This window comes from Hydra vulgaris, chromosome 04 (genome assembly GCF_038396675.1).
Source record: "Hydra vulgaris chromosome 04, alternate assembly HydraT2T_AEP".
NCBI classification, from domain to species: domain Eukaryota; kingdom Metazoa; phylum Cnidaria; class Hydrozoa; order Anthoathecata; family Hydridae; genus Hydra; species Hydra vulgaris.
Window position 1 is genome coordinate 50,024,223 of NC_088923.1, and position 14,203 is coordinate 50,038,425.

The window sequence follows — 14,203 nt, forward strand, 5'->3', positions numbered from 1 at the left end:
AGACCATTATACTTTTTCTATTAGTTTTTGTGCTTTCAATTGCTCTAGATACAAAGTAAATTAGGCCAGAAAACGGAAAACTTTCATTGAGGGACTAGTTCTACCATAAAAAGTTAAGTACAAAAGAAGTAAACTTAAAATTGGAAATTGTGAACATTTCTTGGACTTTGTGTTTATGAGTGGCTTTTTTCCATATGTTGCATACGGTGTTACCAAAGTAAAGTTCGATAGCGGAGACAAACAGTAAGTATTACATCCTATTCTTACAACAAATATAGTCACACATTTTTTTTTATCTTCAAAGCTGCAAAACCAAATGTTTAATTTTTTTAGTTTGTTTTAATCATACACTTCCATATACTAATTATTCGAAAGTGTTCAATATTTATTTTGAAATAATAAATGATTTTGACATCGTAAAATCGCATAATGCGGTCTACACCATAACTGTAATTTCTTCGAAATTGCGACTTAGATATTTTTGTCAAATTATGCTAATGATACTTTACACAACCATCAAGTTTTTCTATGTTATTTTTTCTCGGAAAGTCTGCGTTCTTAAACCTAGTACTTTTATGTTTTTTAGCAATGTTTGGTTTGAGATTTTTTTTCCACCTGGAGTTGGCCTTATTGTAACAAAAACTTTTGGGAACATTTTGTGATCACAGGCAGGCCTGCCGAGAGACATAATTTTAGACGGTGATAGAGATATTTTTGGGCCCGTTACCCATGATTCTAATATTTTAAACTATTACTGTATGCTTTTGCTGAATCAATTGTGGTTTAATTCCGCATTGGTTTTTGAAATCGGCAATTGTTCACAATGAGGATGCAATCTTGCATTACAGTTTTATTTAAAGAATATTAATTTAAAGAATAATTATTACCCGTTTTGAATTATTGTTTTGTTTTTTTATGTAATTAGTTTTTCTTTTATTATTGGATTAAAAGATATTTCTGAAATAAAAATATAGACTATTTTTTACGTTTCAAACATGTTTAATAATACAATAATCAATCTCAACAAATATACAAGTACTAATAAAAACAAAATTTTAACAAGTAGTTTATTCCAAGAATAGTTCATTTACAAACCAAAGATGCTTTTCTTGCTTTTTTTGAAGCGAAATTTCGAATAACTTTGTCAAAATCAATTGACCTAGATATGGAAGATTCGAGACTCAACATCGCCAAATCCACTAACCGTCGTTTTAGCATTGTAGTTCTTAAAAAGTTTTTAATCAGTTTTAGTTTGCTGAATGAGCGTTCGGCGGATGCAACTGTAGCAGGAAATGGTAAGAATATTCTCAAGCATACACAAATATTTAGAAATAGGCCATGTAAATTAGTTTGACTAATCGAATTTAGGAGTTCAAAGGGGCTTAATTGATTCAATTCAAACTTTACATAATGTATAGATTTTAACTATTTTATTTCCATTACAATATCTTCGCTAACATCTGCTGAATACTCTTCACTAAATAATTTTGCTTTCATTTCCAATGTATCTAAATCAATATTGAGATAATTCCACATTAAGCTAAACTTATCTGAAATGCTCTGTGCTGCTTTGAATCTTACAGTAAGGCCACCATTAACACTATCGAATATCACATAGAACCAAATCTTCTAAAGCATGATTCCTCCATGGTCTCGTTTTCATTTAAATCTGTAGACCCTTGATCCTTTGGCTCGCTGAAAACTCTGTCTCTTTTGCGATTTGCACCACCACGTCCTCTTGATAGTTTGACTTCTATATCCAAATTCATTGCAACATTTTTTGATTCTGACCAGATATCTTTCCATTTATTCCGAAGCTCAAGAAGTTGTCTCAGTAAGTGGTTTATGTTGCCCACTTCCACATCTAAAGTTGCATTTCTTGCTTGAATAACTTTGTTGCAAAAATCGATCGGAACAAGAATTTTGTACCATATTGATACATTATTATGCAGGAAAATGAATTAATATAATATAAGACAATTTCTACTTCAGTTCTTGTTTTAGAAGTCAAATTTAATTCTAAAAGCTCTTCCAATGACAATTAAATCCCACAAAGTTGTGCTGCAAAAGGTTTGACACTTTCAACACGATCTGATCACCTTGTATGTGACTTTCCTTTTAGTGCGCAATTGATGTGTTTTGATATTATCTTCTATCGTTTTGGACTTGAGCTGAACAAATTATATACTGTTTGAATCGTTCCAAAAAATGTTTCAGCTTCAGAAATACATTCTGCCGCACCATTTCCCACAAGATTAAGTGTGTGACATCCTCAAGGGGAAAATAGTGCTAATGAACATAACTGAAGTATTTGCACACCACACGTGCACACCATTGTATTTTCCAGCCATATTTAATCCATTGTCATATGCTTATGCCATGCAATCTGAGAGCGGAATGGAGTTATGTTGAAATGTTTCCACTACCATTTGAGATATTTCATCTCCAGTTTTATTGTTGAAATCTACATATGTTAGAAATCGTTCAACAATTTCATATTGTGAATCTTTTAATATTATATATCGTAATATGAATGTTGTTTGCTCTGTATGTGACGAATCTGTTGTTGCATCGACCATTATTGCAAAATACTTAGCAGATCTTCTTTCTTGTAAAATATGGTGTTGCTCGAAATCTGAGCATTCTGCAATGAATTCATTTAGAGTATCAGCTGATAGATTATGAACTTGAAGTCTTTTGCCTTTTCGCTGAGATTCTCCCACTGATAATGCATGCTCTCTAAGTATAGGGTCCCAATGTGAAAGTAACTCTATAAGACCCAAAAAGTTGCCATTATCTACATCTCCAATTCGCTGGGAGGATCCCCGAAAAGCCAACCCACGTTCACCCAAAAATAGGATAACATCTAATATTCTTTTAAGAATATTGGACCATTTCGTTGATTACAATTTAATCGAGCTTTCCAAGTAAGTTTCAATACCCTTTCCAAATAAAAACGTCTTTCTAATTCTCGCCAAGCTAGGTAACATTCTCTGTGGACATTACTCCTCTCATGCTCTGGAATCCTGTTACACAACTTTCGCCATTTACCAGTTGATGCATATCCACCAGGTGAAGCCAATACTGTCGATAAACTTAAATTCTCTCAGTAACAGAGCTTTTGGAAATATTACCAGAAAATAATCGACATGGAAAGCAAAATAATGCCTGTTTATGTTGACTCCAAACCAGCCAGTCTCTTTTATGAACTTCACCGTTGACATTCTTAAAATTTAAAATTGTCTGAGGAAAAGCCCGATTGTTAATATCTTTAGGTATTATGTTAGGAAATTCGACATGGTCATTTGTGACATACTTTTCTATCTCAGATTGAGAGGGAATTTCACTCAAAAGATTACCAATATCAAGAAGGACCCGACCTCAATTAGAAGCAGAAAGGCTTACAGTCTCAATCCCATTTGAATCATCTTCATTATCTTCAAACGTTTTAATTTTTTCCCCATTAAAACAGTCAGTTAAATCATCGCTTATTCTATCTACATCATTTGCTTTAGAAACAGTGTCCTCTTGTTCATTATCATTGAGATTTGATGCAGTGACTCCAACGTCAAAAAGCGTCCGCATACCCTTTTTTTCATTCATAACATGTTTCTGTCTTTCTTTCCTTTTTCGACATCCTGACTTGTGAAGAGGCAGCATCGTTAATGATACTTTCTAAAATTAATATTGTAAAAATGTCATGCCATTAAATACAAATATAAAAAAGAACAGAGTATTCTAAAAATATGCAATTAATTATAAGACTTAATAATATGGCTTAACAGGTTATTTATTAACAGTAAAATAAGTCAATTATAGTTATTATCTAATTTAATCAAGGTTTTGATTAGTTATTATAAATAAAAATCGTTACCGTTAGCAATATCAAAAAGCAGTTACACTTCACAATAGTGGAAGAAAATAATTATTAGCAAAACCTTGAATCTACTTTTAAATTGAAAAGGAGAAAAGAGTAAAATTTATTAGCTGCACATTTAACTTATAGGAACAATAGGAATAGACTTTCAATTAAGTCTGCATAAAAGAAAATTTGAAATAGAGAAAAGACCCGATTGAAAAATTCTACAGAGAATCTAACTAAATTTCTAAATTCTAAACAGAATTAGAACCGAATTCTAAATTCTAATTAGAAATTGTAAGTTACAATTAATAATGGGAAAATAACGGGAATAAATAGAGGAAAGTATAGAGACATTTCAACCTAGATTTGAGCTAGATTACTGCAGACAGCGACTAGTAAGTTTCTAGCTGTCAAGGTCTATTAGTTTCTCTTTAGAATTTTTCAGTTGGACCAAAATATGCCGATATTTTAAGTATATGAATATTTATTTCTAAATGTGCAAAATATGTTTTTTATGTATGTCACTAATAAATTTTTGTAATTATTATTGTAATTATTTAAATAAAAAAGCTTTGATTAATGGGCCCCAATTGTTCTATGGGCCCTGGAGCAGTGCACCGCCTGTACCCCCCTCTCAGTGGGCCTGGTCACATGTATATCCAGTGCAGACTTTATTTGACTTGTCATTTGTATTTTATAACTACTTTAGCACAAAGTTTACAGTCTTTACAAAATCCATACAAAGAAGAATCCATACAAAGAAGAAGTTTAGACATAATTGTAAAAGCAGTGTTTAGACATAATCGTAAAAACATATAAGCTTAGACATAATTGTTAAAACATATAAGTTTAGACATAATTGTAAAAACAGTGTGTGATGCATATTCTTATGGCAAACTCTGATGTTGCTTTGTTAATGAAATCTTTTTCTTATATAGTCTTGAATTTATCACTTGCAAAAAAATGCGGTGCTTAGAGTCTGGTAAAAACATAAAAATCTCGCCTGCCTAAAATCTTTACTTTTGAATTTACTTGTTTCTTTAGGTTGTTTTAAATATTTAAAACATAAGAATTGGATTCGTTGTACTACTTTTTTGTGTCAGCCGTAGATTCCGAGTTGTTGCCTAAAATAAATTTAATAAAATGATTTGTAAACGCCCAAAAATATAACAAAAATAGTTTTGCTGGTAATTTTATAAATACATTCCGCGCAGAATCTGCAATAACTACACATGGGTTGATGGAAAATGCGCTAAGTACACAGTGGGTCATAGGATGATCAATTAATGGGCAAATTGAATTATTTAAATAAATAATTTTTGGAAAACTATTTAAGTAATTCAAATTACTGTGAACCACAGTAACCGTCAGGTTTGAAATCTCTCCACATCAGATTTTTTTATATGTATACTTAGTTAAATATAGAATAATAAATAATTGATTGACTTAAAACCTCCAGTTTAGTGGGAAAATGTATAAAAATCGAAAATAAAATTAATACTTTTAAGTCATTTTAATTATCTGCCATTTTCAACAAAATAACTTTATTTTGTCGGCGGTTTTTGTTTTTAAACATTTTCTTGCGCTCAACAACTTGGATAAAAAGTCATCAAAGCTTCATTAAATAACCAAAGCTATTGAAGAAAAAAAAAACCTTTTTGGGATCGCTATGTTTAGAGTTTCGTTAACTATCCTAAAGTTATTTGTAGCAATTATTATAAAACCTTTATTGTTTAAAAAAAAATGATACAAAATACTTTAATAAGTGGCTAAACGAAATATCTGAGGTTAGTTATTTAACTGAATTAAAAATTATACTTAGTGCTAAATGTTAAATTGCTTAAATTTGTTTTCTTTTTTTATTAATTTTGTAAAAAGAAAGAACTGTGTCTCAATGAACCTCCATAAATTTGAAAGAAAGGTTATTTAGACAGCTTATTTGGGCATTTAAAATGCTATCTAAATAACGTGTTATACTATTTATATTACTAGTTTGTATAGTTTTATATAAAACGAATAATGAATTTAAGTAGTCTTTTTTAATTATACAAGGTTATTGAAATTATGTTATGCTCTAAACCATAAAAATAAATTATTCTGAACTGAGAAATACTTTTTTTGTTTAGATAAACCATCAAATTATCAGAAAACTTCAGATATTTTAGAAATATCAAAAGATAACAAAATTATTACTTCTGACTTAAGTAAAGATAAAAATGAAAGGATGTGTTTTATATGTTGTTAAATAGTTAAGCCAGGAATTATTCACTTTTTTGGGGATGTGAAAAATTTAGTTAATGCAGCATATGCATTGAATTCAGCAAGTGCAAAACGTGTAGCTTTAAGTATCCTAAAATAAAATGCAAAATAAAAATATGTTTAGTGGAGAAAAATTAACAATTGTTACATGGGAAACCATTGAGTATTGTCGCTATGGACAAAAAAGTAATTGTGCAAGGTTATATCAATTGTCTATTGGAACAAATATGGAGCTTGTAAAATGTTTAGAACTATCCCAGTGTAAAACCAAAACAAATTGTTCTATACTTAGAAAGAATCTTGGGTTTCAAAGTAGTATTGAAGGAAATATATTTAAAAAATTAGAAACTTTGAAAGCTAAAATGAATTAATTTGTTTTATGTGAAGAAGAATTTTTTGAAGCTGGTGATATAGTAAATAAATTAATAGTATGTATTAATGGTATTAAGGGACATTTAGGAATTTATACATAATATAATCACTAAAAGAACTATTAACCCTCTTTCTACAAATATACGGGTTGCTGCAGATTCTGATCAACGTTTTTTAGAACTCACAATAAAGGTTTTTTAAAAGTCACTATTTAAACCGCATGATAAAACTAGCAACTAGCAACTGTTGAAGGAATATCTGAACTCAATGGGAATCTTAAGAAATCAGCTGATCCTCTTTATCTTACAAAGATTTCTTGTTCTGTTGCATTCGATTTAAAGTGTGCAAACTCAATGTTTAGCATTACAATTCATGCTGGAAAATATAGTTGTTTGTAGTGTGAAGGAGAGAGTCTTTTGGATTGTGAAATGAACTCTCGATTATCAATACAGTACACACGTAGAAACTGGAAAGCAAAAATCAAATATGGCTGATAATACAAATGTAATTAATCCAAGAGTTTTATATCTTGAAGAAGATCCGGACACAATTATATAAAATTTAGTTTACAATACCTGAGTTGCATATATTAGTTGGAATAGTTACAACTTTTCGAAAGCTTTTATCAAAACTATGGCCTGGCTTTGAACAATGGTTAAACTCAAACTATATATTTTTTAGAGGTTACCATGGCATTGGGTTTGATGACAATAATGCCAACCGACTTTTAGATAAGTAAGGTGTTCTTGCTCGTTATATTGCTGATCAAGGATAACATGATTTCTTTCAAGTTATTTAATGTTTAAGCAAGTTTAAAGCAGTTAAAACCGCATTGGAAAAAAAATTATTGGTGATATGGAATCTGCTTTTATAGAACTAAAGACGACTTATGCTACTTTAATGGAACAAAATAATCATTATTTTAAAAATATTTTTTTAAATATAACATAAAAAGTTCATATTGCAATTAACCATTGTATCATTTTTAAAAAGTACCAATACTGATAATGGACTTAAAATTTATCCGGAACAAGATGGTGAGTCTGTTAATAATGCGTATAAAAAAAACTTGGTTTAAGTATAAGAGGCGACAAAACCATTCTGATTATGCTAAACGATTGAAGTCAAGTGTTGTCGAATTTTTAACATTTATAAAATAGTTAACTTGCCTAAAATTTAGGTTAATATATTGTTGACACACAATAGTGTCAATAACTGTTGCTTCCTAAGCATTTTTTTAGCATGTGAGATTAAGTATATATAAATTTAATACTATTAATGTAATTCTAAAGCTCAGTGTAGATATTTGTTCACATTAAATCCATTAATTGTTTTTTAGCTCAACTTTTTTGCTACGTTTTCTGTTGAAGAATATATGTTCAAACACTTTTTAATGCATTTATAATATAAGTATACACAAGTATAGAGTATAATTAGGTAAAGACATGAAATAAATTTTACTTTTTCCTAATATTATGTGAACCACATAAACTTCAATAATAATAACCGATGTACCGCATCTCCCTTCTAATTAAAAGTCAAAATAAGTAAAATTTATATTTGAAACATTTATATGGAGGTTCTCAATACCCTTACTTAATTATATTACTGTTTTATTTCTTAATAAAAAAAATGGTGTTAGGAGACTTTAAACCTGGCGGTCACTCTGAACCACATTCATAGTGAAACAATATTTAAAAAGCTCAAACATTTATTGGATCAACAATTACATTTGTTTTCCAGTACAAAGTCATTTGATGCATAGAAAAAGCAAATGATACCCTTCATAGGCTGATACCTTAGTTTACTAATACAAAAATATAATAAATTATTAAATAAAGTGCATATTTTATAATATAAAGAACAAGAAAATTAGCTGATTGCTTAAGCCAAATTTTATTATATATACAAATTTATATATGCATATAAATTTGTATATGTAACTAAATCTTCAAAAAACATAAGGAATCAATGTCAGCTTGTTAGCTGGAATATGTTTATGTATATACACCAACCTCGAAACCTTTAAAAACGATTTATTACATTTAATTAAAACAATTACTTTTTGAAATATTAATAATGATTTCCAAAAGAAACACAAATGAACCATTAATAATATAAAATCAAACCTATTATTTTAGTTTACGCTGATAAAACAAACAAGATATACTAAATTGCCCCAGATATTCACTACAAATTACTGCGCGATAACACTGAATAACAACCCAAAAATATCTTGTTTAATGATTACATTTTCTAAAGCAGTTTTTCATGCTGATAACAAATCTGAAAACCGTTTTTCTCTATCACGTCAGGTTTTTAAGATATTAACATAAACATACATTTTTTAATCCTTTATTGTTACTAATGAATAAGAAAATAGAGTTTAGTTTACTAAGTTAATAACAGATGGCAACACTAAACATAATCTTTTGATATTTTAAAATGATATATTCTGTTCTGGAAATAGGTCCGCTAAAAGATGTGCAGGGCAGTCGTTATTTGTTGTGAACAAGTGAAGTTATGTTCGAATATTGTGCTTCTTAAAAAAGATCCCGTGTGTGCTATTTTAGTTTATAGATAAGGAGTAATGAATAAATTCTTTGATTTAAACATAGTAATTAAAAGTGAAAACCTCTGAGTGGTTTAATCGAGACCGAAATTAGTTATTTCGAGTTTGTTTTGTTTTCTACCGAGTAAGGAAATGTTTCACCTGTCTTTTAAGAAGACTAATATCATTTTACGGAAATGAACCCTCTTGAGTTAATTTTTTTTATCGAATGCTAATTTAGTGATTTTTGATATTTTCCTTTTTATGTGAATTGAATTCTTCCTTGTGAGGAAATGTAATAAGTATATGAATGACAAGTGTCTAGTGATAGTGACTGATTTACTGTGTATTAGATGTTTATAAACTGATGTAAATGAACGAATTGCTTGTTTAATTTAGTGTACTTAATTTGTAACTGTATGTTTATTAATGAGTTGTGTGTTTATTATGAGTTATACTATTCCTATATATTTGCCATTTTTTTTTAGTGAAAACAATGGCGTCTAGAGGCTGCATCAATTCACCAGACTTGTTTTGTTATGTGTGCGGCTATCTCACAGACAAAAGCCACCGAAAGACATTTACACCATTTCTGAGAAAAGCTTATGAACTATACTTTGATTCAAAGGTTGACAGCGGCAAGTCATGGGCACCACAGTTCATTTGTTTGACATGTGCATGCAACTTACGGGGTTGGATAAGGAAGGCTAAAAATAACAACCATCTGGCATTTGGAGTTCCTATGATATGGCGCGAGTCAAGCAACCACATCACTGACTGTTATTTGTTTGACAAATGTCACAGGTTTCTCATACAAGACTCGTTCATCTGTGAAGTATCCAGATATTCCCTCGGTTTCAAAACCAATTCCACATGATCCAGTCAGTTGTCCAATACCAACATCACCTACAGAATACAGAGTCGATGATGCAACACAAGAAGAAAGTTCGTCTTCCAGCAACATGGCAGACTCTGACTACAATCCTGATGATGATGAAATTCATTTGATTAATAATGATGATCTTTGCGACCTTGTACGGAACCTAGCACTAACAAAAGGTCAAGCTGAACTGCAAGGTTTACGTCTGAAAGAGTTTAATTTGCTATCACCAGGTACAAGAACTTCACAATTTCGACATAGACACAAAAAACTCGTGCAGAACTTTGCAATGAATGACAATATGTGCTACTGCACTGACATCCAAGGTCTTATGTCAAGCCTCGGTGTAGAACATAAGACTGAAGCATGGCGTCTATCTATTGATTCCTCCAAGGCAAGTTTGAAGGCTGTATTATTACACAGTGGAAACATGTATGCATCCGGTTGGTTATTCTACTCATCTAAAAGAGACGTACGAAACCATTTCGCTACTTCTTGAAAAAATTTGCTATCACGATTACAATTGGAATATGTGTGGTGATTTAAAAGTGATCACTATTCTCATGGGAATGCAGACAGGGTACACCAAGTACTGCTTTATCTTCGAGTGGGACAGCAGAGATAGGAAGTACCACTATATAAATAAGAATTGGCCCATTAGAGATAAAATGGAGCCAGGTAGTAAAAGCGTCCTGCGTGTGCCATTGGTTGAGCGTGAAAAAGTTCTTATGCCTCCACTTCATATAAAGCTGGGGCTCATGAAAAACTTCGTGAAGGCACTAGACAAAAACTCAGATGCTTTTCGGTACCTATGCAACAAGTTTCCAGAGTTGAGTTATGCGAAAGTGAAAGAAGGTGTATTCATAGGTCCACAAATAAGGAAGATCATAGCAGACAGTCACTTCGAAGATTTATTCAGCAGAACTGAAAAAAAAGCATGGTTGGCATTTAAGTCTGTTGCAGCCAATTTCCTTGGAAATAATAAATCTCCTGACTATGTAAATATTGTGCAGAAGTGCATTAGTGCGTACAAGTTAATGGGTTGTAACATGTCCCTCAAGATTCATCTCCTCGACTCACATCTCGACTTCTTTCCAGAAAACCTAGGTTCTGTTAATGATGAACACGGTGAACGTTTCCATCAGGACATCTCGGTGATTGAGTCACGCTATCAAGGCCGACAAAGTGCAGCTTCGTAAGCCGACTATTGCTGGATGCTTCAGCGCAACATGCCAAATTGTCAGCACAAACGCAAGTCTTCTGCCAAGAAATTCAAACCAAACTAACTTTTAATTTAAGGAACTTTACGTTATGCCTATGTATTTCACAAGTGTATTATATCTTAAACTATGTGTATTTATGTTAAGTAGTACTCTATTCAGCGATATATGCTCTACTGTAACTTGCCTGCGAGTTGTTTGCTTTGATACAATATTAAACATATATAAATGGTTAATGCCAAATATCTCAACATCGGTGGGTGATAGAGAAAAACGGTTTCTATATTTGTAATCAGCATGTCTTACTTGTCTTAAAACACGTGTTGGTTTACAAGATATTTTCCGAAAGTTTTTTTTTGTTGATCAGTGTAATACTTCCAATATTTACGCAAAAGCCCCGAAAAGCCTTGAAAATTCAATTAACTTAGAAGTCCAAAACATTGTTAAAACAATTAATTTAAAAGCTAGAATTTAATCAGTCGCACCAGCGCAAGCGTTTATCACATTAAAAAATCACGAAAACCAAATATTCAAATAGACTTCCTAGTTGACTACTAGTACCTTCAAAAGGTGAACTAGGGCACGTTAGTAAAATTAAATTAAATGAAATAAATATTATTGAAAAAAAGGTATATTTTGCAACTTTGGAAAAATACCACTGATGTTATAAATTGGTTTTATAAAATTACTAAATAAAAATAAACGCACATTTATACAATTTGATATTCATTATTTTAACCCCTTAATTACAGCCGAAATTTTAACCCCTCAATTACAGCCGAAAACAATAGAATTTGGAATAATCCACAATAAAATTACAGACGACACTATTCGTCTAATTGAACATTGCAGAAAAACCTTACTCTATTCTAATAATAAGACGTGAAAGAAAAAACCACACACGAGTGCTTTAATGTAACAATGGAAAGTTACGACGGAGCAGAAATTTGCGAGTTTGTAGGCTTATATATTTTGAATTTCCTAACTAAAATAGTTCATTTTATTCAATTAGGCTAGTATCGCCATGATGGTTTAATAATAATGCAAAGAATTAGGGCCACAACTTGAAAAAATCTCAAAAAATATTATACAAATTTTCAAAACAATTGGCTTCCAAATTGAAATAAACATTAATCTAAAAATTGTAAAATTTTTATAGGTCTTATAAAAAACCTAATGATCAATTAACGTATAATAGTATAAATTATAATGATCTCCCTCAAATCCTTAAACAAATTCCTATTTCAATTAACAATAGACTAAATCAAAACTCTTCTAATGAAAATGAATCTTTTTTAACTCTTCTAAACACGTGTATAAAGATGCTCTTTAATAAGCGGATTTAAAAAATTCGAGCTAAAATTTGAAAGAAAAATTGCATACAAGCCAAATAGAAATAAAAATATAATTTGGTTCAACCCTTTGCAGAGCAAAAATGTTTCAACAAACATTGGAAAAATGCTTTTAAATTTAGTCGACATATATTTCTCTCCCTCTAAAAAATTGCACAAAGTTTTTAACAGTAACATTATTAAGGTAAGATAGTAAGGTAAGAAAAAAATATTGAAATAAATAATAAAGGCCATAATTTTGGATTGAATAATAAAAACGAATTTCTCAAAAAAAAAAATACTGAAAATTGTAACTGTAAACAAAAAATTGACTGCCCTATGAATGGCAATGGCTTATCAAAAAATATTATTCACAAATGCATTGTTTCCTTGCAAAACAACTCTGATAAACAATATTATATACCTCAAGAATTAGGAAGATGCATTTTAGTTTGCCGTTTAAACAATGAAATGCTTTTTAGGTCTTTAATATTTTTGACGACGGTTTGTAATTAGAAAACTTGACTGCTGTGATTTAATTGGTGTAGGGTAAGATAGCGAATGGGGCTAGATGACTTTTCATATAGCAAGTCAACAAAAAAACATAAAAATGAGTAAAAACAAAACTGTATTTACATCTTGTATTTTAAAACGCCTATTGGTTTTTTTAAATATTACTAACGCAATTTTATACGCATCAGTTTACTTTTTGTTCTTAAAAAAATACCTTGCTTTCGGTAATTTATAATGAATGGTGTCCTTCGGGTGTAACTTTTTTTTTAGAATATTTTTTGCGAGATGTGTTAATTTTTTGTTTCTTTAGTTTGATTAGTTGTTTTTAAATTTTATAAAATTCGAGTCAGAAAGCGCCTAATAAGTCATCTTGCCCCGACTAGGATACCCGATATAATAATACGTACTGTTTAATTAAATTTTTATTTCAAAATTTTATACTTGTAAGCTGAATGGATCGTTATGATAAAAGGAACACAGTGACAAAGTATTACATACCTATTTAAGTCAGTCGCTGAATGCAACTACACTGCGACTAGGGCCATATTATTCAACTCATTTACAAATTGATTATTATTATTATTATTATTATTATTGCGTGAAACTTAAAAAAATAGTAATAAATTTAGTTTAACGACAGTAATAGTTAAAACATGTAAAACACTTTTCATAAATCAAAATACAAAGAATTTCTTAATTAATAAAGTCCAAAAACTGTGTCTTTGTTGAGAGTCAACCCTTGTTAGCCGCGCCTCCATAACAATAAGAAGCTAAGAAAATTAAATTATTGCATTTAAAACGGCATAAAAATTTTTTAGAGGGCGGGGTGATACAAACTCGTTGCTTTATTTTAGGGTAAGAGGTCAGTAAAACATGACAATTTGTTACTAGGGAGAGGGAAGGTGTCAGAATTTGTCAAAAATTGCGTGACGTAAATTATGGACAACCTCTTTCCATTTTATTTTTATTTTTTAAGCGCCCCAAGAAGTCCGTACGACTTCAGAGAGACAGAGTTCCGCAAAAAAGCATTTATTTAGAAGTTCACACCTCCTTCCCAACCAATATCGCAGAACTTGCCCATGTGGGGTTTGAACCATAGGTCTTACGTTTCTGAGGCAAGTGCACTACCACTGCGCCGCGGATGCTCATATATTTATTATCATTATAAATATGTAAGAGAGTATTGGTCCAAGAGTTAATCCTTGAGGCACTCCT

The 14,203-nt window shown here is 30.7% G+C and overlaps 1 protein-coding gene across 1 annotated transcript; it reads right to left on the reverse strand.

Annotated features, from left to right (window-relative positions):
• Positions 1–2,372: 2,372 nt before the first annotated feature.
• LOC136079491 (zinc finger MYM-type protein 1-like) lies at positions 2,373–3,224 on the reverse strand. Its single transcript, XM_065795229.1, has 2 exons — positions 3,169–3,224; positions 2,373–2,874 (listed from the first exon to the last, which is right to left on the reverse strand). The coding sequence occupies exons 1-2, from the start codon at positions 3,222–3,224 to the stop codon at positions 2,373–2,375; spliced, it is 558 nt and encodes a 185-aa protein (XP_065651301.1).
• Positions 3,225–14,203: the final 10,979 nt, after the last annotated feature.

Bases quoted from the DNA above. Each gene is read 5' to 3' on its own strand.
- LOC136079491 (XM_065795229.1), bottom strand. From the start codon at position 3,224: ATGTCAACGGTGAAGTTCATAAAAGAGACTGGCTGGTTTGGAGTCAAC. The intron at 2,875-3,168 runs GCATTATTTTGC...TATTCTTAAAAG, and splicing joins TTTGGAGTCAACATAAACAG to AATATTAGATGTTATCCTAT.